This window comes from Globicephala melas, chromosome 16, assembly GCF_963455315.2.
Source record: "Globicephala melas chromosome 16, mGloMel1.2, whole genome shotgun sequence".
NCBI lineage: Eukaryota > Metazoa > Chordata > Mammalia > Artiodactyla > Delphinidae > Globicephala > Globicephala melas.
Window position 1 is genome coordinate 55,225,748 of NC_083329.1, and position 23,452 is coordinate 55,249,199.

Below are 23,452 nucleotides of genomic sequence, written 5' to 3' on the forward strand. Positions count from 1 at the left end.
CTACTCTCTTAGGCAGCCTCTGTCGCTTAATAAGGAAGAGGCAGAAAAACCACCTGCTGCTGTCAAAGGCCACAGACCACCTGCCAGGCCCCTGCATGGCCCTGCTTTCCAGAACACAGGGGGCACTGGGGCACCTAGGAAGGCGACAGGGAAGAGCTACAGGGGCTGGTAGGGGTCGAACGAGGGTGTGTATCCTGGAGAAGGGTCCTCCTCACTCCCGAAGCCCGAGGAGCTTGGGGCGTCCGGCCTGTGCAATCAACAGCTGGTCACTTCTCCCCTCCCCACTGGGGGCTCCTTTGGGAAAAATGGCCTGCCACGGGCGCCCGGCCATCCTCCTCGGGTCCCCCAGGACGCTCGGCTGGGGGCGCAGCACCTTGGAGAGGGGTGTCGGGTTCCGCGCCTGGATTTGGGGCTCTCTACCTTTCGCACTGCGGCTCAGGGGTGCGTGCCAGGCCGTCGCCAAGGGGTCTGCCGGCCCCCTGCCCAGCTCGGGGCCGAGGCGAGCCAGCGCGGCGAACCTCCTCCCCTCCCGTTCGGGCGGCCTGAGCCCGCTCCCGCTCCAGTTGCTGCAGCTGCTGTTGCTGGCGGCTGCGGGGAGCGCGGGGCGCGCGCAGGAGAGGCTCGGGCGGCGACGAGGAGGAGCCTGAGGAAGCGGGGAGGAAGATCGAGCGAAGGCCGAGGAGGCTCAGCGGTGTGGCGGCGCGGCTCGGGGATCCCGGGAACATGGGCTAGCGGCGGCGGCGGCGGCGGGCGCGGTGAACCTGCCGGGGCTCGGCGCACACCGGGGCGGCGAGCGGGAGCCGAGCGCAGCCGGGAGACGAGGGCTGGCGCGGGGGCGCCCGGGAGGGGGCTGATGAGGCATTATTAACGAGTCGCCGCCTAATAAGCCCAGAGCGGCGGGCTAGCTGCGCGGGCTGCGTGCGGGGAGGGGTCCCGGGCCGGAGCGCGGCGCAAACGCGTGGCGCACCGCGGACGGGCGGCGCGGCGCGACGCGACGCGGAGGGCAACCGGGCCGGCGAGCAGAGCCGGGGCGGGCCCGGGGGCGGACCGCAGCGCCCCCTCGTTCTCGGCGCTCTGGGCCCGCGCAGCCCGGGGTTAGCGGGGCTCGGGCCGGGGAGGGGAGCTGCCCGCGCGCTCCGTCCCCCTCCCCCCTGGGCGGGCGGGCCGGCGGCCGGGGGGAGGGCGGGCGGCGGCGGCGGCGGCCCGCTGTATATATCTCCGCGCACCCCGCCAGGTCGCGCACAGCTCCCCGAGCCCAGGCGCCTCCCCGCCCCCTCCCCGCGCTCCGCGGCGGCGGCGGCGGCAGCAGTAGCAGCAATATGGCTGTTGATGGGTGTTCGGGGTGGCGCTGGCGGCGGGAGGAGCTCCCCCGAGCCCCTGCGCCGGCTGCCCGTTGCTAGCTATGGCAAATGGTGGCGGCGACGGCGGCAGCAGCGGCGGCGGCGGCGGCGGCGGAGGCAGCACTCTTAGAATGAGTAGCAATATCCACGCGAACCTTCTCAGCCTAGACGCGTCCTCCTCCTCCTCCTCTTCCTCCTCCTCTTCTTCCTCCTCCTCTTCCTCCTCGTCCTCGGTCCACGAGCCCAAGATGGATGCGCTTATCATCCCAGTGACCATGGAGGTGCCGTGCGACAGCCGGGGCCAGCGCATGTGGTGGGCTTTCCTGGCCTCCTCCATGGTGACTTTCTTCGGGGGCCTCTTCATCATCTTGCTCTGGCGGACGCTCAAGTACCTGTGGACCGTTTGCTGCCACTGCGGGGGCAAGACGAAGGTAACGCGCGCCCCGGCGCCTCCCCCCTGCGCCAGCCCCGCCGCTTCCCCCCTGCGCCAGCCCCGCCGCTTCTCGGCGTCCCCTGCAGCCCACCTCCTCGCTTCTCACAGCGCCGTGCCTCCCTCCATCCCTGCCTGCCTTCCCCTCGCCGCCTTCCCTTCCCTCCGCTCTCCTGGCGCCCGCCTGTTGGGGCTTCGGGCGGCGCGCCGGGGGTGAGGAGTTGCCCCCAACCGGTGCGCTCCGGGACGCGGACGCCAAATCCCGTCCCCTTGTTTATTGTAGGGTTGTTTGTGGCTGCGGCTGGGGCCGGGATGGGAGGTAGGGAGAGCCGACTCGGCGGGCACCGAGCAAGCTGGGGGCCGCTCGGTGCGTGTTCCGCGCGGCTCACCTGCCCGGGCTCGGCTCCTTGTGGTGGGCGAGGGGGAGCACGTCAGCCCGCACTTTAGAAACCTGTTGGGGAGATGAGTTCGTAAAATCAGAAGGGCAGGAAAATCCTTTGAGAAAGGGAGAACATCTTTTGGACTAGGGAATCCCAGGGGAGGAACATGACCAGAGGACGTGCGGGGGACCTGGAGGGGCGAGAGAAAGTTGGGGAGATGCATCCCAGTTTTGGAGGCAACCCGCGGATGCTGCCACTTTAGGAATGTGGCGAGGTCGCAAAACTGATGTCCCCTCCCTCTCCTACTGTTGGAGCAGACCCCCACCCCCACCGCAAGTTCTTCGGCATCTGTATTCTCGCCCCCCTGCCACCGCCTTCAGGTCCCCGGAAATGCCCCCGGCAGCGTGGAGCTAGAGCGGGAGGTCCGCCCGAGAGCCCGCCGAGGCCGAGGTTTTCACGCGAGCCTCCTCCCCGACGCTTTTGAGGTGGCTGGATGTTGGCTTTAAACTATTCCTGGCGCAGAGACGCCCACCAGCACCGAGGCTCACTACACCTTATGTATGGTTGCTAGGCTGACTGCCTGGTTTGTCGCCGTCGTGTCCCTAGAGATGTCCTCTCCCCCCCCCCCCCCACTGGCTGAAGGTGAGAGGTGGCAGGCAGTTTTTCATAGAAAACTGCAGGATAAAAAAGAAAGAACTGGAAAAAAGAGTGACCAAGCTGTTTTCTGTTTGACTAATTTTTAACCTAGGGGACTAACCAGCGCCAGCATTTTCAGAGAGAGGGAAGCTCAAAGGGGGATAGGGAACAGTGCAAGGCCGTGGCACATCTCGGTGGGAATGCTCACACCTTTTCTAATAAAGTTAATCCGAGGACACCTCAAACTTCCACGGGGCACAGCAACTTGTAGCAGCCTCCTTAATTGCTACGGGGAGGGAGTAGGTAAGATGGGGGCTATGGGTGACACACAAGGGTGAAGGGAAGCTCGCTCTCTCTCTCTCTCTCCTGATCATTAATTATACATTGTGTTGGGTGCTGGAGCTCAGCTGTGTTTTGTGGTAGCACATTTGTGTTTTGGAAAATACTGGTGTGTTGGAAATAAGGGAGAAAAATAAAAGCCATCATTCGCTTCCTCTTCCTCCTACTTCTCCGGAGACCTCCAGATGTTAGTCCGTCAGTTTTCTCTGGAGTTACCTTCTTGGCCATAGCAGTTTCTCCTTACTTGTCAAGGTGCAAAACCACCCACATTCCAGAGAAGCCATTAGGTTAAGCAAAATCCTAACCCCGAGACCCCCTAGACCCAGCGCCCTGCCTAGCCCTCCTGACCAGTGCTTATTCATATAGCCTTCTTATTCACACATTCCCTCTCCTCTGCCTCCCCACCAGTCTTTAGTCTGTGAGTGTTTTTCCTTTACTGAGATTCCGTGCTACCCTTAGAGGTAGAACTTGTAGTTGCATGCATCTCAGACGTTTTCTACACTGAGTGATTTGGGGGAACTTTTTAACGATCTCCTTATCCTTCAGGAACTGGGCAGGCTAGATCATAATGAAAACTTTTTTTTCAGTGAGTCAAAATAAGTTTCAGTGTTTTTGTGATCCTGGGGTTTTATTAAACACAGCTTCTAAAGTCTTTCTACTCTAGGGGGTACATCAGTGCTACTGCATTGCTTCTGATGAAATGCTGATTGGATCGTTCACATAAAGAGTTTCTTTCTTAAATGATGACCAAGCATAACCTCTGTAAGTTTTCTCAAGAAAATACGTTTTTGGCAATGATCGTTAGAAAAAAAAACAATCCCTAGATATTAGGCTATGTTTTGTAGCTCCAAGACATGCAGAGTTGACTAAACTGGAACTTTCTACAAAGAATCATGTGGGATGAGAGATGTTTGCAGTTGGTTGGGAAGATGTGAGGCCAGTATAAAATGAGATCACGTCACTTTTGGTACCATTAGAGTCCCCTTTAAAACATGCCCAGAATCTCTTAATACTTGCCCCTTGATTTGCTCAATTAAACAGCGTGTGTAGCCATCTCATTTTGACCAGTAGTAGTTACTTAGGCCTTTTATAAGCTTTTCTTTCTACTCTTGAGGTCTGTATTTTTTACTGCAATCATTCTTTTTTTTTTTGTCTTTCATTCTTTTTGCTTTCCAAGTATTTGGTAGTCATCAAGACACTGTTCAGAAGAATGCATTTGGCTTCAGTTTGGAATCATTATTTTAGTGTTGGGTTTCTCAAGCAAACTAAGGCTGCTTTTCTTTAGTATTCTACCAGCCCTCAGATATATTCACCCTGATCCTGGTTCAGCCCCAAGATGGTTTGACCCGGAGCTAGGGTCCAGAGGAAGGCTGGTCTTTTTAGCATCTGAAATTCTAGGGGAATAAGTTTCAGCAGGAGCTCCAGCATCACAAGCATTTGGCCTCTGGGACTGCACCATCCTTTCTGAGTAAAGGAACCTGACACTGGATGTACCTCATGAGGCATCTCATCCTTAGTTCCTCTGGCCTCCGAATCTCAAATCGTGAATGACTTTACTATTCTGAAAAGAATAGTTATGTGGATTTCTTTAGGAAATAAAGAAGAAGGAGAATCCCATTTTCCCCCAGTTGGGAATTTGGGCACAGTCATTCCAGTACTATATTCTTTGCTGTACTTTTTCACATCATTTTTCTTTCTCTGTTGGGTTTCATCAGAGCCCTCTCTTTACTTGGCCGTGACGTTTCAAGGTCTAAGCCAGTCGTAGACTGTAGTGAACAAGGAGCAGCTCTGGCAGCCTGAAGAAGGTTGTGACCTTGAAGAAGTAGATTAACCTCTCTGGTCTCTTTCCTGGTGTGCAAAATGTGGGATTGAATTCTGTGAGTGCTAATGTCCCTTCCTGCTCTGGGACTCAGTGGAAGCCGGTAGAAGGAGTTGGTGATCTGTGGGTAAAGTTTCTAGCTCAGAACATGTTCTGTAACTCTCCAGCCTCGGAGTGCTTATGTGTCTTTATTCCCATCTTCTGCTCTTCCTCCAGCCCACAGTCTGCTTTTCTTTAAATGCCTGGGGAAGCTGAGGCCAGCTTCCTATGGAGCTGTGGTTTGCTGTGGGTCATAGACTCATCCTGCTCTCAGGTGGAGCTGTCCTCCCTGTAGAAGTTTGGAATTGATTAAGGTTGGTCTGCATATAATGAATTATGGAGGTTTGTCTCCACGGCTGTGTCTGAGAAAACAACACGTTTTCTCTGTTAGACTCGTGACTAATATAAACATCAGATCCCATTACGGCTTGGTAATTACCCAGGGTCTGGCCTGACGCATCATCCAATCAGGGCTGGAAACTTCAGTGCCTCAGAATTCTTGATTCCAGATTGGCCCTGGTGCCTCATCTCATCCTGGAGATAGTCTGCATCGGACGAACTACAGATGTTCCTTCGGATCACTTAGGGGGGGCCTTGGAGAAGTGCTCAGGTCCCAGGCACAGGGGAGTTCCAGGTGACCTTCCCTTGTCCTGAGAACTTTTGCTTCTTGTTCCTGGCTCCCCCTGTGGAAATGCACACTTCCGTAGAGATGCTGCAGTCAGACAGACCCGAGTGCAAATCATGGATTCCATACTTGTTAGCTGGGCATCTGTGGCTGGCAGCCCTGTTAAGCATGGTTTCTTCACATGTAAGAAAAGCTAACGATGCTTACTTTGTAGAATTCTTTTTTTTTTTTTTCAGTACGCGGGCCTCTCACTGTTGTGGCCTCTCCCATTGCGGAGCACAGGCTCCGGAAGCGCAGGCTCAGCGGCCATGGCTCATGGGCCCAGCCGCTCCGCGGCATGTGGGATCTTCCTGGACCGGGGCACGAACCCACATCCCCTGCATCGGCAGGCGGACTCAACCACTGCGCCACCAGGGAAGCCCCTGTAGAATTCTTGTAAGGAGTGACGATGCTGGGTATACAGCACCCAGGAAACGCCTGGCACTTAGCAGGCCTGTAAATGGGAGCTATCATAGCTCCACAAAGTGGCAGGTTTTAAACTTTCTCCTTGATTCCTTGAACTTTTGGCCCTGGAAGGGCACAGACTACAACAAACAGAACTTTTGAACCGAAAGGGACCTCTAGGCCCTGGAGTCGGTTGTCCTTGGGTCAGACAACCCGTTAGGGTCAGGTTGAGATGTGGGCTCATAGCTCTTGGCTGTTGCGAGGCTGGCAGGCCGGGGAGGGGCAGCCTAGGAAGGCCCCACGGCTGAGGGCTTGGCAGGATGGCTAGTGCTCTGATGGCGGGCAAGTCAGCGGATGAGCATTGCCATCGTGGGGCTCCAGGAGCTGCAGACCTAGCAGAAGTGGAAGGTTTTGTGGGCAGGTGTGGCTGTCTAATGTCCCTTGAGAAAGGATGAATTCCACCCCTGTTCTCCCCAGTCCAGAGCCCACAGACCTGTTCCCCTGACGATGGAACAGTTTCCCCGCCAGGGTGCTCTCTACTCAGACCAGCTTTACCCTGATCGCCTCCAGAGTAGTATTTCCCCAAGTGTGTTCTGTGGAGCACTTGCCCTTGCAGTTACCTTGTGAAACAAAATTGTAAGTCAGGGCATATCTGCAACCCCCACCTTGGAGAGTCACGTCATGTTCTGGGAGAAGTCCCAAGGGAGAGGAATTGGTTAAACTGCCCTTGGCCGTGCTCACTTTGAGCAACAGGGCCTAGGTGTCACGCTCGCCATGTAGCACCCAGAAGTCAGCCTGTGACCTTGGGCAAGGACGTCACCGCTTTGTGCCTCAGTCTCCTCATCTGTAAACCGGGGGTCCTCGTAGAGCTCAGCCCTTTGGGGTAGGTACTCGCAGGGACCCCACTCTATAGCATTTCCTAGGAGGATACTGGTGACTGCAAGCCACGCGCTGGCTCTATTTCCGGGTGCCCAGGGTCCTTGTCCAAACATGCATCAGGGGGAAAGCAAGAGCTGCCCTTGTGTTCGGCCTGGGGGAGAAAGGATTCCAAGGGCAAGGCTCACCGCTATCTTCTTCCCTGGATGGGGACATTCGCTGTGTGCCTGGTACAGAGAGTGCTTGCTGTGGGTATCTCTTTCTGACCAGGGCAAAAGGAGCCTGCTGCTGAAGCAGTCAGGTTGGTGTTGGATTCCAATGCCAGGACCTCCTTCCCAGTGTGGGCAACCGCGGTGTCCCAGCTCACAGTGGCAGTGACAGTGCTAGCCTGTGGATCACAGCAGCCAGCCCCACCTTCCCGGGACTTCAGAGCTGTGGAGCCCCTGCAAGGACACCTCTGTTGTTCCGGTGAGAAGGGCGGTGTTTGTGCCGTGATGCCGCAGCTCCTGGAGCCCTGCGGGGAGCATTGGTCTCCAGGAGACCTGCTTGGGGGGCAGGCAAGGTCAGCGTCCCCCAGAACCTCTGAAGTCACACAGCCTTTCTGTGCACAGCAGGGAGCAGATCGAGAGAGTGCCCTTTTTTTGAGATGCTTCTGAGTGGGTGGAACCCTGGCCCTGGGCACACGGAGAAGGAAGCTCGGGGGCCCCAGCCTGAGAGACAGGGGTGTCCCAGCACTCCGGGGAGAAGGCTCAAGGGATGTTCAGTTGGGGTATTAGATCTCTCCCTCCCATGGCCAGAGAGCATCTTAGTCCATCTACTTCTGGGGCCTCTCGCACGTTTACATGTACACGAATCACCTGGAGAGCCATTAAAATGCAGATTCTGATTCAGAAGGTCCAGGGTGGGGCCTGAGACTCTGCATTTCTGACAAGCCACAGGTGATGTCGATGCTGAGCAGACCATGCTTTGAGAAGCGAGGATCTGGTCCCAGCCTCAGTCTCCAGGCGGTCTCTCTCTGAAGACAGGGCTATTTTTAAATATGGAAATTCTCAGCTCTTCAGCAGTGGGAAGGGATGAGAAGAGGAAGGTTCCCTGTGCCAGGACAGCCAGGTGGAGAAAACTCGGCTCAGGCCTCTCCGCGTTGCTGCCGTTCAGTCTGGGTGCTCCCTGCTAAAGCTGATTGTTCGGGTGTCTGCTCCCTAGGAACCCACAGCGCTGTTGGTTTGGGGCTGGGTTGTGGTGACCAGGGCAGCGTCCTGCAGATCTGTGGGGGTGTGGTCTGTGCGTCGCCCATCAGGCTGTGGGCTCTCCCTCGTGCCGGTGGGTCACACTGCCAGGGGACTTTCCGCAGTCCCGGATGGCAACTCAGCCAAACCACCTTCTTGCAAAATTAGAGGCTCGTGGTGGAGCCAGGGCTGCACTGTGGCGATGCTCCGGGAAGTCAGCTGTTGGCTGCTGCCTCCGGGGTGTTTGAAGTCAACAGGCAGTAAAACTGCCAGCCTGATTTTCCATAGGGACCTCGGTGGGCTTTTCCAAGCGGAGGGATGTGAAAGGATTGGGCTCAAGACCTGATCACGGAGTGGGGAGAGACGTGCGGCACTGTGCTGTGCCACCCTCCAGTGGTACTTCTCGAGAATCCCAGCAGATGAAGCTGGAAGTAGCTCCTTTTCTCAACATACTGTCGGGGTTTTCACAGCTCATACCATCACGGGCTTTTTCCTGGAGATGTGCATTTTGGGTTGTTCCATCGTCAAAGGGGAGAACCTGGAATAAACATTTATCATGAGCATCGTCAGCCTAAATGAAGGACTTAGCATGATGCCCGGCACACAGTAGGTCCTCAAATACATCTTGTGGTTATTAGTGTTGTTGTTTTGGCTTTTATCACATAGGGAGTTCATCCTCTGTTCCAGGAACCAAGCTAGGTGCTAGGGATAAAAATAAGACCCAGTTTGTTTGATGGAAGGGATGGAAAAATTCAGTTATCTTCTCATGTCTGGTCTCCAAGTTGCCTGCAAACCCCCTGAGGGCAGGAACTGAGTCATGTAAATACAAGCACAGATATATGTTGGGAGGGCCCTTCCACCGTGATCTGTGGGAGGCTGCGCGGGAATGTTGTAGGTGCAAATACATTTTGCTGCTCTTTTGGGTAATTTGTTAGACGCTATGGAGAAACTCTGGGTGAAAGGGATGGATGTGCTTGAGTCATTTCTGGATTTTAATTATTCATGCCACCCCGGTCTCCCCTGACCGGTGGGTAAGAAGAATTTGTTCACGATGAGCACTTGTCCATGAGGTGGATGAGTCAGGCAGGGAGCAGAAGGACAGCTTCGAAAGAATGGCTGCTTGAAGACGGAATTTGCTTTGTTTTTGGCATTATTTGGGGCATTATGTCTAATTGCCAATTTGGAAATGTAATTGGCACTCCAGGTCCAGAAGGGGTATACTTCACGTTGTCAAGCCGAGCCTCTGAATCGTCTCCCTATAAGATCTCATCACCTGTATGACTAATGCTTCTTTACATGGCCAAAAGCGAAATTATTTAAAACATCTCATTTACTTGGTATTCTTTATGCTGTTTCATTGGCCTCCCTACCAGGTTTTCCAGGGGACGAGATCCAGTTGACGCTGGGCATTTCAAAGGTAATTAACAGAAACGCTGTGTCCCTTCCTTCGCTCTTTATCCTTTCCTTGATTTCCTTTCTTTCTTGGTGATTCCCGCCAAGTCCAGGAGCAGAGGGACTGAAGTTTGCAGGTTAGTGGACAACAAATAGAGGCTTGATCTCGCAAGCTGAGAGGCACGTGGAGTTGTGACATCATAGGGGTAGAAAGGTGCTTTGGCGTCGGGGTCCTACCTCCTCCCAGCGCCAGTGCTGGGAGCCCTCGGCCCCATCTCCAGAGGGGACTGGGGTGTTCAGGGCCTTCCGAGGCCACCATTCCATGGGGCACAAACCCGCCTAAGCATGAATGGAAAGTCTTTCTCCTTGCACTAACCCCTCTTTGCTTCTCGGCTGTTTCTAGGACACACAGAACATGTCTTGGTAGGTGATAGATTTCAAATTCTAAATCCGGCCCAGGAAGGCCCAGAGCTGGGTGGGTTTAAGTGTCAGCAATGTTCTTGAGACGTAGAACGCCCTTAACCTTTGTCGCTACCGTGCAAGCCACCTTCTTTTTCTCTCTCGTGACTGCCCGATGTCCTCCTTCCCCGGAGGCGGTGAGGTTTCTCCGTGCCCTCTTCCCCAGGGTTTACACAGCAGCCCATCCTGGCTCTTGGTTCTGGTGGTTTGTCCTGTGCAATGTGTCAGGTCTTGTCAGAAGCTGTGGGTGAGGATTTGGCCATCCCTGAGCCATTGGGTCGCCTCTTTGTCACTGGAATGTGCCCAGTGATTCCACAGTTCAGCTTCTTTCAGAATTCAGTGCTGGGCTTGGCCGAGAGCAGATGTGATTTGGGGGCAGTACCAGGGATCCAGATGTATGTAGAGTGCAGATCCTTTGTTAAGAAGCCCGCATTGGACTCTGCTTTCTAGGTGTTGGCTCTTCCCGAGAGAGAGAACAGACAGTGATCGTGAGTTTCTTTTTGGATCATTTAAATACAGCTGCTCCTAGAGTTGAAGATTATTCCTCTCCAACTGCTCATCTTATCTCTTCTCCTCTGGGCTTCTATACACTACTGCTGCCATTTCTCCTATTTTGCTGAGCAGAAAGAAACCAGAAAAGAAAGAGAACATACAAGAGGGGAGGGTGAGGGAGGGCAGGGGGGAGAGGGAGATGTTGACACAAAGAAAAGTAGAATTTCTCGTCTGGGAGCTGGAGGCTGGATAAATACGTAATTGGATGGATTTTGTTTTTAGTCCCTTCCCCTTTGTCTTAATGAATAAATCATGACAAGTGACCTCATGCCCAGGGTGTGCAGCATTAGCATTATATAAAGACCAGTGGGAAGAGCGCTTTCCCTTTTGGAAGAGTTTAGCTTTTCAAGTGAGTTCCCTCTAATGAACTGCTAGCGTGGGGCCTGTGTGGCCCTGTGGCCCAGACACCAGGGGTTATAAGGTTTCTGGGGGCTCTTCCTCTTCGTGTACGTGTTTATGCAGGAGCAGAATTCTTCTCTTTGGGAGAAATTGCCGCATGAGTTTGCTTTCCCTTTACATGACTTTGGAAAGTAGACTTTTTGTGGCTCTGGAAGGGGAAAAAGTAGATGGGCAATGAGTAGCCAATGGAGAACTCAGAGATAAGGGCCCTGAAGGCTCGGAGGAAAGATTTGGAAGATGAAAGAAAGGGTTTATCTGAGGGCCGGGGATTTTCATGACCCACATTAGCTGACCACCGCTTAATACACTGTTTCTCTTCTTTGTGCACCTGGGAGCACTTTCCTCCCAGTGCTTAGAGGAATTGCTTTAGCTACCCATAAATTACGGCCATTTCCCTCATAGGTTGTGGCAGCCACAGCTGACCAGGTGGTAAGACTCTTGAAGAGTATAGGAATGGTGTCTCGAGCTGAACCCGTAAGAGAAGTCGATACTTTGCCTGTCTTAAAAAAGAAACCGGGCTTCCCTGGTGGCGCAGTGGTTGAGAGTCCGCCTGCCGATGCAGGGGACACGGGTTCGTGCCCCGGTCCGGGAAGATCCCACATGCCGCAGAGCGGCTGGGCCCGTGAGCCATGGCCGCTGAGCCTGCGCGTCTGGAGCCTGTGCTCTGCAACGGGAGAGGCCACGACAGTAAGAGGCCCGCGTACCGCAAAAAATATATATATCTATTTGGTGCTAACTTTGTCTATAAAAAATAATAGAAATGAATAAATCAATCAAGTAAATACAAAAAAAAAAAGAAACCCATTTCTTAAGTTCGTGTGCAACCCTATTTTCCCTGTTAGATCTCTTTTTCAATTTGTGTTTTACACTTTTGTCCTTAGTCCTAAGTGTATATATATTCACTGTAGAAAATGTAGGCAAGACAGAGAGGTGTTTAAAGAAAAAAAGGACACCTCACACCCACCAGGATGGCTACTACCTCAAAACCCAGAAAGCAGCACGTGTTGACGAGGATGTGAAGGAATTGGAAGCCTGGTGCGCTGTGTGTGGGAATGCACCATGATGCAGCTACTGGGGGAAGCAGTACGGTGGTTTGTCAAAAAAATTGAACATAGAACTACCATATGACCCAGCAATTCCACGGCTGGGTACATATCCAAAAGAAGATACTTGCACATCCCTGTTCATAGCAGCATTATTCGTAATAGCCAAAAGGTGGAAGCAGCCCAAATGTCCATCGATGGATAAATGGATAAACAAATGTGGTGTTTACCTGCAGTGGAATATTATCCATTTGGAAAAAGGAAGGAAATTCCGACGTGTGCTACAACATGGATGCCCCTTGAGGACATTATGCTAGGTGAGCTAAGCCAGTCACAAAAGGACGCATACTGTGTGATCCTGCAATACTTACATGAGGCACCTAGTTGCACAGACACAGAGGTAGAAAGGTGGTTACCAGGGGCTGGTGGAGACGGGGGGCGGTTGTTTAATGGATAGAGAATTTCAGTTTTGTAAAATGAAAAGGTTCTGCACAATAATATGAGTATACTTAATACTACTGAACTGTACACTTAAAATGGTTAAGATGGTAAGTTTTATGGTACGTCTATTTTACCACAATTACTATTTTTTAAAAAGGAAAAAAAATCCCTCTAAACCCACTTCCTGGAGATGGATTTTCATTATCTTCAGACACATTCTTCACCGTGGTGCTTGTTTGATTTAGATGTACCGCAAAAAAAAAAAAAAAAAAAAAATAGTCACACCTTAAAATTACGGAAATATCAAAGATGCTGGCTTGAAAATGTTTACGTAAGAGTTGAGCATTTCTATCACAAATTCCAAGTGTGATATTCAACAGCCGTCTTTTTGTGGTTTTTACATTTTTAGACGAGAAAAACGGTGAGGTCACTTCGAAAGGTTTCAATATGCTAATCACAGTTATCAAAATTAAATAACTGATAAATGGAAATGTGAAATTAAAAGGTAGCAACTAAAGAGCAAATTTACGACCCCCTTTCTTTCCGCCTCTATGAATCCCAAGAGTGAAATTTGATTGACATGTCCCCAAAACTTCCGTACTGATTTCGATGAGGTGGCATATTTAAGAATTACAGTCTGGGGACAGGGGCCCCGTTGGAGATACAGTCACACTTGTCATTAAGAAAAAAAAAAACAACAAATAGTTTTCTGTGACTGTGCTACTACTACTTTTAAAAAAAATAAATTTATTTACTTATTTATTTATTTATTTGGCTGTGTTTGGTCTTCGTTGCTGTGCACGGGCTTTCTGTAGTTGCGGTGAGCGGGGGCTACTCTTCGTCGCGGTGCGCGGGCTTCTCATTGTGGTGGCTTCTCTTGCTGTGGAGCACGGGCTCTAGGCACGTGGGCTTCAGTAGTTGTGGCATGTGGGCTCAGTAGTTGTGGCGCACGGGCTCTAGAGAGTAGGCTCAGTAGTTGTGACATCAGTAGTTGTGGCTCACGGGCTTAGTTGCTCCGCGGCATGTGGGATCTTCCCGGACCAGGGCTCGAACCCGTGTCCCCCACGTTGGCAGGTGGATTCTTAACCACTGCGCCACCAGGGAAGTCCCTGTGCTATTACTTCTAATGACATGACCACACCACTATTGAGGTTTTAATTTTAATTTCTGGTTTGGGGGAAAGGTTGAAAAGGTCTTGGATTATAGACTAGACTATAAACAGTACACTATGATAGGTTGGCTTTGTTGAGGTTGGGAATAAAAAGAAACATCTGATTAAAGAGGAAGTCATGCAAATCCACTTACTTTCATGCTTTTCCTTAACTCACCCCAAAAGGCAACCCCAGAGCGAGAATGTTCATCACAGCCCTGTTCCACGAAGCACTCCAGCTGCCAAAATCAGAAATAAGACGACCACAGTTTCTGTGGCAAAGGAGAGGGTATCTGATGGGGTCAGTAACTTCTGAAATACCTGCCTCTCCTGTAAATCGTAAGCAGCTAGCACATCAGACCTGCTGAATAGTCTCTTAGGTTATATAACATTAATCAGATTATGCTACTGGAGCCATGTATTAAATTTCAACTTGTCACAGCTACATTACGTTAACACTTCACAGATCCACAGAGTGCCAGGTAGTTTTTGGGTGTTATTGAGCAAACTGACGATGATGGTAGGACTTGACGAGGCCCAGACAAAAAATACTTCCTTAGATTTTCTATATTGTAGTTTAATTCTTATTGGAGGGTGCAGACATCCTGCAAGTATTCCTTACCAAATGAACTAAAATTTTAAGACCGTAGTTTTTGTATCTGCAGGACCAAACAGTTGATTTATGGCCATGGACCAGATAGGACAGAGATTTTTGAAAACTCTGGGAAGCTTTTCATTTTCCAGCGACAGGCAATGCAAGCACTCTGTTCTTAATTGGTCCCTTCTTTAAGTCAGGAGCTGAAATGTCATCATGCAGATCTCTCCTGAGTTGCACGGAAACTAATAAAATCACGAAGGTTTCTATTTGTACTCTATGAACACAGACTGTAATGAAACTGAAACAGCTATCTCCAGGGATGATGCTATTTTAAATGCCAGGCAAGGCTTGACAGCAATTTTAATGGTGAAAAGAGAAGCCAGCAAGTGAGCGCTTCCGTTCTTTCTGACCTGCCCCACCAGTGACTTTTCATCCCTGCTTCTCTTTGCTTCCTGACCTCTGAAAGAATTCGCTTAAAACAGAGACCTGTAGGGCTTCCCTGGTGGCGCAGTGGTTAAGAATCTGGCTGTCAGTGCAGGGGACACAGGTTTGAGCCCTGGTCCGGGAAGATCCCACATGCCATGGAGCAACTAAGCCCGCGTTCTAGAGCCCACAAGCCACAACTACTGAGTCCGCGCACCACAACTACTGAAGCCTGCGTACCTAGAGCCCGTGCTCCACAACAAGAGGAGCCACCGCAATGAGAAGCCTGCGCACTGCAACGAAGAGTAGACCCCACTCGCCACAACTAGAGAAAGCCCATGTGCAGCAGTGAAGACCCAACGCAGCCAAAAATAAATAAGTGAAATAAATAAATTTATATAAAAAAGAGAGCTGTAATTGCTAGTACAGCCTGTGTACCACCTGTTTTATTTTATTTTATTTTTTAAAAATATTTATTCGGCTGCACTGGGTCTTAGTTGTGGCATGCAGGATCTTCTTTGCTGCGTGCAGGATCTTTAGTTGCAGCATGCGAACTCTTAGTTGCAGCATGCGGAATCTAGTTCCCTGACCAGAGATCAAACCTGGGCCCCCTGCATTGGGAGCACAGAGTCTTAGCCACTGGACCACCAGGGGAGTCCCTACCACCTGTTTTAGAAAACAGCACCTGATTCTCAAACATTCTCTCTTGGCCTTTTCTCTCCCTCTTCAGACATTGCATTGATCTCCACACTTACTGGTACTTTTGTTTTGCTAAGTCTTTCTATGTGAACTGGAGTAACTGGCTTTTTAGGGAAAAAAATTAATAAACTCTTGAAAGTAGTTACTATGCATGAAGCACTCTTTTAAAACTTCTTATGTTTATTATGGTGTTTAAACCTCACACTCCTGTGGAGTGAACACCTTTATGATGCCCAGTTTACAGATTAGAAGACTGAGGCATACATAATACTTTTTTTTTTGCATAAAAAACTTTGAGTGTTTACTGCGGTTCTTGTGGTTTCTAAGCTCTTTATATTATTTAGTCCTCACAACAACCCAGTGAAATAGGTGGTATCTTCATCCCCCCTTTACAGGACCGACGCGTGGAGAAGTTGAGTGACTTGCGCAGGGTCGCACACTAGTGAGGGAAGAGCCAGGTGTAAATCCAGGCAGGTGGGCAGTGGAGCTCACGTGTCTTAACCCCTGCACTGTTCACCTACAGTCATACGTCACACCTCCTGTAGTGGTAGGTGGGCTCTGCTCAGCTCATCCCTGCCACGGAGTGAAGGAAACTGTGAAGACATAGGACTGAGGAGAGGAGTCATTGTGTGGAGACTCAGGCAGCCATCCCTAGGTGAGATGTGAGATCCCTTGGACAAGTTCAGAGAGTTCTATACCATCCAGATAGAAACGAACCTTAAAGGTTATCTAGTCCTTTTACTCTCTCTATGCCTTGGTTTCCCTTGCTGGAAAGTAGGTTAATTCACCTTTTCTCTACCTAGTAGGCAGGTGTGCTGTGTGCAGTTGTGCAGGTTGCTCACTGCACAACTATAGGGCTGCCATGAGATTCACATCAAATAATACATGATTGCACTTTATGAACCAGGGCACATATACCATATCCCTGTGCTGGGGGGTAGGTGGAGGCACAGAATACATATTGGGGCATTTTTCTGAGTATCAGTCTTCCTAGAAGTTTTGGATAAAAACATAGTTTTAATATTAACACATATATGGAAGAAATTAGCAGAGTAGGATGCAGAATTCACGCGTATTTTAAAAACCTTGAGAGGTACGTGTGGGGCTACGGGGACACTCATATGCAGAAGAGCGCAGAGTAGTGAAATAGTTTGACACCCACCAGCAAAGGCTTATCAGTAAACTCTGAACCAAGCATCCTAATGTGGAATAGATGCCTTATTATTCCCGTGTGCTATTTGCTCATACCTCAAGCTCCAAAACTGTGTTATTAAAATAATGGAAATTCTATGAAAAGCAAATAAGTATCTCTGAATTCCCTGGTCTGCTATAAATAAAGTGCATTTTGAATGTCGGTGGGACAGAGAATTTAATCTGCACACTGAGAAGGAGGTAGTGGTAGCTTACTCAGTGGTTATGAATCTTTCCCTTAGAAAGATCGATTCCTTGCCCCTCTCCACCTCCACGGCCTGGAAATACATTATTGTATCACATTATGGATTTCTTTCTAGACCATTGGGCATTGTGGTCTTGTGCCTGCCAAACCCCATGCACAGACTATTTGGTAGCGGAGACGAATGGGTCGGTCCACAAATCTTTATTAGCGTGGCTGTCCTTTTTCCACGGACACAGGGTTGTGTAAGACATCATTCCCTCCTTGGCAACACCAGTAGCCACACTGCATTATTCCAGGGGCACCATTCACATCACAGCCATGAATGATGCCCCTGGAATTGTGCAGTGTGCAGCTCGCACGTCCATACACGTGACTTTTCTAGGCATCTGGCTGGGTGGGTATAATACACTCACACGAGAAATTGAAAATACAGTGCGAGGCCCGTAATTCTTAACGGCCAAACAAGTAAGAGAAACATCAAGAACCTGAGATTCAGGAAGGGTGGAGAACACTGAGAATTGGTCCGAGTGGGGTGGCCAGAGAGAGCCCACGGTGGGTGGGGGTGTGTGTGTGAAAGTGGACCCAGCCTGCCCATCCCTAGGCCCAGGCCCCAGGGCAGGCTGTTTCCATGACTTCTGAGCACTGTGACATAGGAGGCCTCCCTGGCCCCTATGCTTGTTCTTAGCCTGAGCCTTTGAGAAGGGTGAAAGCTCGGGTGCCAACCCGTGAGTGTTCCTAAGGTCCGTGAACAAAGAATAACAAGACCCCGAGGATTTGGAGAAGTCCTCAGTTGCTAGCTGTGCTATTTTTAGCTCCTTCCCACGGCCCCTGCTGTCCCCAGGTGTTTGTCAGCAGAGCATCCTGTGCCTGCCCAGAGAGTGGTAGTGGGAGCCCGGGCCGGCCTGCTAGGCTGCAGCAGTCCAGCCGCTGGGCCTAGTGGCCGGGCTGGATCTCGGAGGCTGGCAGGCTGCTGCTGGTGCTGGGTGAGGAGGCCTAGCCCGAGTAACCAGGGCCACAGTTCACCGCTCCTCCCCGGACCCTGGTGCGTTGGACAGACTCACGGGCCTGGTGATGGGCTGGCACGGGCGGGCGCTGCTTCTGCTCTGGAGCTGCCTGACCATGGCTGCAGGGTGCCCAGGCCTGGGCAACATGCCTGGACTGGGAAATGTGGACACGGTCTGGCCTGTTCCGCGGCTGGTCCAGACGTGGTAGAAGGCTGGTAACGACCTCACGGGTGGCCCGCTCCTTCCCTCCCAGCTCTGCGCTCTGCCTCCCACGTCCTTCAAGGCTGGCTCATGTGCTGGGAAGGTTCGCTTGCTGGGAAGCCTTCTCTGCTCACCTGAGTCAGGGCTTACCCTCTCCTCTGATACGCCCACCTTGTCCTCTCCATCGGTGTGAGCATCGTCCATCAAATGCTCTCTGTGGACAGGGCTGGTGGTTTTCCTTTTCTGAGCTCCTGTGCCTCCCCCAGGTAGTCCTGCGGAGTGGGCAGTGCCTGCTGGCTGATCAGTAGCAGTGTGGCCTTCTCTTGTCTTCAGAGCAGGCCCCCAGTGAACCGTGAGTCCTGGTGTTCATGCTCTTGGGTAGTGCTTCCTTTTGAATCCGGGCTGGCTCCGTGATTTTCTCATAATCAATAGAACGTGGCGGCAATGATCCTGCAACTTCCAAGACTAGGTCAGAAGAACCCTTGCAGCTTCCCTCTTGGCCTCTTGGAACACTGGCTTAGGAGAAGCCAGCTGCCATATAAAGAAGTCTGACTACCCTGAGAGCACCGTGTTGTGAGAAGTCCAGGTCACTTGGAGAGGCCTGGAGGATGTGCTGCCTTGTGGAGGGAGAGGGAGACTCTCCAAGGAGCACCGGACATGGTGGGACGAGTCCATCCGGAAAGTGAATTGTCCAGCCCCAGCTGACGTGAATCAGAGCTGAGCCAACCAGCGCATCCCTCCCTGAATTCCTAAAAAGCATTAACAAAATGAATGATTGTCTTAAGCCACTGCATTTTGAGGTGATTTGTTATGCAGCAGTAGATGATTAGAACAAATAACTACTATTAAAGGGGTGGTCCTCTCTCTGGGTTCCTCTTAGACTTTCTTCCCAAGCTCCCTGCACCCAGCCATATAGGACTTTCTTCACTTCATTAAACTTTTTGTTTCTATGCCCCTGGGCCTTCACACATGCCATCCACTCTAGCTGGAATTCTCTTTCCTTACCCTCTGTCTCCTGTACCACTTAGCTGACTCCTGTTTATCCAGTGATGTGCTGGTAAGCGTTTGATCTCGAGGAGGGAAGCCCCGATTTGTAGCATTCGTCAGTTCCCATGGTGTAAATACTCTCACCGTGGCTGATTTTAAGATATCACCATGATGGCACAGAACATGGAGGCAGGTGTGTTATCTACCTTATGTGGAGGCTGAAGCTCACGGAGGTTTACTTTCTTCTGTAAATCATGGGCAGGTATGGATTCTGGTCTGCTTGGCCTCATGCTCTTTCCACTCTCCTTTGTTCTCATGAAGGACCTGGAACCTACCATGAGCAAAGGTGACACCACTGCTGGGCTGTCTTGTTTCTTCTAGACTAGTGGTCCTTCCATTGCTTCTCTTGAGTTGCTGCTGGCGCTTCCTCGTGCTTTCCACACCTAACCAGTCACAGATGCTAATTTCTCTATTGGACCACATTGTGGTGTCTAGATTCTTCTGTGGTGCATGCAGCAGTCACGGAAGCAGTGAGCTAAGAGGGGCCTATGAGTCTACTTTGAGGCTTGATTAGCTGTGTGTATTAGGCTAGGCCAGCTGCTGTAATAAGCAACCCCACCTGTCGAGGACTTAATACAGAACTTTATGTATTGCTCGTATAAAGTACCATTGATAGTGTATGTGGAGGTTTGGGGGGTGGGATAGGGACTTGCTCCAAGCAGTCATTCAGGGTTGGCTCCTTATACCCGTAGACCTGCCATTTCTAGGGGGCCCTGAAGGTCTCTGCTGAATCCCCTGCATCCATCTGACAGATGCGGAATGAGAAGTAAGGATCATCAGGTATGGTTTTGTGAAAGTAGTCCTGGAAGTCATTCACATCACTTCTGCCCACACGGTCCAGTGGTCAGAACTCTCACATGGTACCTTAGCTGCAAGGCATCCTGGGGAATGTAGTGTACCCAGGAGGAGTAGGCAATGGGGCTCCAGAGTGCCACTGGGTGAGGGCTTTTGCCGTCCACAGCTGGCTCTGCCATAACTAACGATGACCAGATGACCGTGGCCCAGTGGTAACTCTGGGTGTTAATACTGAATATTAATATTCGGTGTTAGAGTGGAATATTTAGAATATAATACCGAATGTTAACACAGCGTGCTATAAGGCATCACACACGCTGTTGAACACTCTACATGCTTTATCTCACGTAATCCTCTCAAAAAGCCTGTGTTGTAGATATTATTACCATTATCCTCATTTTATAGCTGAGCAAACGCTGTGGCTTGCAGTGGGTATAGCATGTGTCCAAGGGATATCACTTAGTAAGTGGCAGGACTCCATTCAAACTCAGAATTTTCTGGCTTCAGAGTGTTAACTCTTAGCCACTTCCTCGCTGCTCTGGGGTTCCCTCAACTCTCCCCATTCTTGTCCCTTCCTTCAGCTTGTAAGCTATTCTGCTTCCTAAACACCTTCAGAAACAAAGGGACCAAGGGGCTTAAATGCCTCCTCCCTCCACATCCCAAGGAGAACAAAGAGAGAGCCGTCTTGGCTGTCACCAGGTGACATTGGCCCTTGTTCTCCACCAGGGTAAGGGGTGGTGTGAATTGACATACTCCCTATGATGTGAAAGGACTGTCCTCCCCTCAGCTGTCTTCCGCTTTGAGTATTACCTTGAGGGGCTCTTTGCCTGGAACGTCAAAGGGGGATGAACGTCAGAGGCTGGTTCCCAGGTCCTTTGCCTTCCCCCACCGTGGCGAAGTGCTTCACCCTTGGAAACTTCCCTTTAGCCCATTCCATCCAGTTCAGATGTCATGTTCTAGCAGAGTGAGTTCAGGAGTTCACTGCTGAGACAACGGGATATTGAACGTGAGTAATAACGTGAGTGATGTGGCTGCTCTTTTAAAACCCAATGGAGGGAACCCTCTTGCACTGTTGGTGGGATTGTAAATTGATACAGCCACTATGGAGAACACTATGGAGGGTCCTTAAAAAACTAAAAATAGAATGACCATATGACCCAGCAATCCCACTACTGGGCATATACCCAGAGAAAACTAGATACATGCACCCCAATATTCATTGAAGCACCATTTCCAATAGCCAGGTCATGGAAGCAACCTAAATGCCCATCGACAGACAAGTGGATAAGGAAGATGTGGTACATATATACAAGGGAATATTACTCAGCCATCAAAAGAAACGAAATTGAGTTATTTGTAGTGAGGTGGATGGACCTAGAGTCTGTCATACAGAGTGAAGTAAGTCAGAGAGAGAAAAACAGATACCATATGCTAACACATGTATATGGAATCTAAAAAAAAAAAAAAAAGGTCATGAAGAACCTAGGGGCAGGACGGGAATAAAGACGCAGACCTACTAGAGAATGGACTTGAGGAAACAGGGAGGGGGAAGAGTAAGCTGGGACAAAGTGAGAGAGTGGCATGGACATATATACACTACCAAATGTAAAATAGATAGCTAGTGGGAAGCAGCTGTATAGCACAGGGAGATCAGCTTGGTGCTTTGTGACCACCTAGAGGGGTGGGATAGGGAGGGTGGGAGGGAGGGAGACACAAGAGGGAAGAGATGTGGGGATATATATATATGTATAACTGATTCACTTTGTTGTAAAGCAGAAAGTAACACACCAGTGTAAAGCAATTAAACTCCAATAAAGATGTTAAAAAAACCCCAAAAAAACCCAGTGGACCGGAACGTACGTGTCCAAATGGACAGCATCTCTCATTCCAGTCAGCTCGATGTAGTTAGCAAGAGCATGCCCTCTGGAGCCAGACTTTGTGGGCTCAAATCATAGTTCGCTACTTGCTGACTTTTAGACCTTTTATGAATTGCCTAAACTCTCAGAGCCTCAGTTTACTCACCTGGAAAGTGGGACTAGTATTAGTAATCACTTCATGGGGTTGTTGGGAGGATAATGTGTGTTAATTACTTAGAGTAGCATCTGGTACATCACAAGTGCTAGGTAAGTGTTAGTTATTATTGTTATTTCACTTTGGTCGCCTTTGGGAGACTGACTCTCCCTAACATGGACCGTGACAGCCACCTCCTAGGTGGTCACTCTGTTTTCCAGAGGGATGGCTGGCGTGTCTGTCCCCCTGCTGGGATGTAGCCTTCCTGAAGTCTGGAACTCTATGCTGTCCATCTTTGCATCTGTGGTGCTTGAGATTGGAGATCCTATGCAAGAGTTGCCTGAAGTATTGTCCCCATGTTGAGGGCTCCAAGATGACAGGGACCTTTTTATCTCTGTTTCATTAGCAACCCACAGCAGTATCCAGCATCACAAAATTCTTCTCGAATAAACGTAGGACTGAACGAACAAATGGTTACATCCTTCCTTGGAAAATGGAGGTCTCCCCTTGGGAACAGGTTGGTGATAGCATCGGTGCGTTCTTTTGAATGTTGCTGGGGTGACATCTCTCAGCATTTGAAAGTCAATTTGATTTTAGAAAACTGTCCAAGGGAGTTTGCAGGCAAGTATAGTGATCAAGAGAGGAAGCCAGTGTGGGTAAGGTATTTCTGGTCTCTCAAATGTATAATTATGATTGCACATAAGAATCTGAAAGTTCTGGGTGGTGTGTAAATTACCTCTGTAGGCGATTTCCAAAGAAAAGTTCTGGAAATGCTTTGAGTTTTGGCAGCATTGGAGCAAATGTGTCATTGCCCCTCCCCCCTCCCCACTGCAGAGGGGCAGCACTCGTTTTTTTGTTGTTTTTTTTTTGTGGTACGCGGGCCTCTCACTGTTGTGGCCTCTCCCGTTGCGGAGCACAGGCTCCGGACGCGCAGGCTCAGCGACTATGGCTCACAGGCCCAGCCGCTCCGGGGCATGTGGGATCTTCCCACACCGGGGCACGAACCCGCGTCCCCTGCATTAGCAGGCAGATTCTTAACCACTGCGCCACCAGGGAAGCCCGCAGCACTCGTTTTGAATGTTAACCTTTGGCCTCTTTAAATTCAGGCTTGTGAACTTTATAGCCTAGCCTTGGAGTTGGACAAAGGTGGGCTTGAATCCCAGCTCTACCTTGCACTGGCTTGGTAGCTGTGGACAATTAACCTTGGCAAGCTCACTCTCTTCATCAGTACAATGTGAGTATTGAAAATACCTGCCACGTAGAGTTTTTGTGCAGGTTAAATGAGGTGATCACCTTGAGCACTTAGTGCCTCCTAGGTGCTTAATAGTTGGCTCCTGTTATGATAAGATGGAATGTTACTTTGACCCCTCTCCTCTATCCATAGCCATGGGTGGAGATGCCACTGAAGAGGAAGAGACCATTTGAGGGTGCGTGGTAGCCAGGGGCCAGCAGTGAGTACCAAATGAGGGCTGGATGAGACCGTTCCGAGGGTCCCCGGTGTTTTTGTAAGGATTTTGGTTTTGCCTCTATGTGTTCTGCCCTGCACCACCTCTTCCCTCAACCTCAGCAGATGGAGATAATAGCAGAGGGATAAAAGGGATGGAAAGTGTTGGAGGGCCCAGAAGGCGCTTCTACCAGAAGGCTGAGGGTCTGCGAAGAGGCTTTTGAGTCTGGTGGGCTCATCTGTCT

At 50.6% G+C, this 23,452-nt stretch overlaps 1 protein-coding gene across 25 annotated transcripts in view; it reads left to right on the forward strand.

Annotated features, from left to right (window-relative positions):
- The first annotated feature begins 1,180 nt into the window (after positions 1-1,180).
- KCNMA1 (potassium calcium-activated channel subfamily M alpha 1) overlaps positions 1,181-23,452 on the forward strand; it is a 741,810-nt gene continuing 719,538 nt past the window's right edge. For 10 of the 25 annotated variants that reach the window (XM_060286610.1, XM_060286611.1, XM_060286615.1 and 7 more), the window contains exon 1: positions 1,193-1,771. In XM_060286610.1, the coding sequence (XP_060142593.1) occupies positions 1,403-1,771 (369 nt within the window). In that variant the 5' untranslated portion in view covers positions 1,193-1,402. Of the gene's footprint in view, positions 1,772-23,452 lie in introns of all 25 variants that reach the window. The other 15 variants (XM_060286602.1, XM_060286603.1, XM_070043919.1 and 12 more) reach the window with 4 other exon arrangements.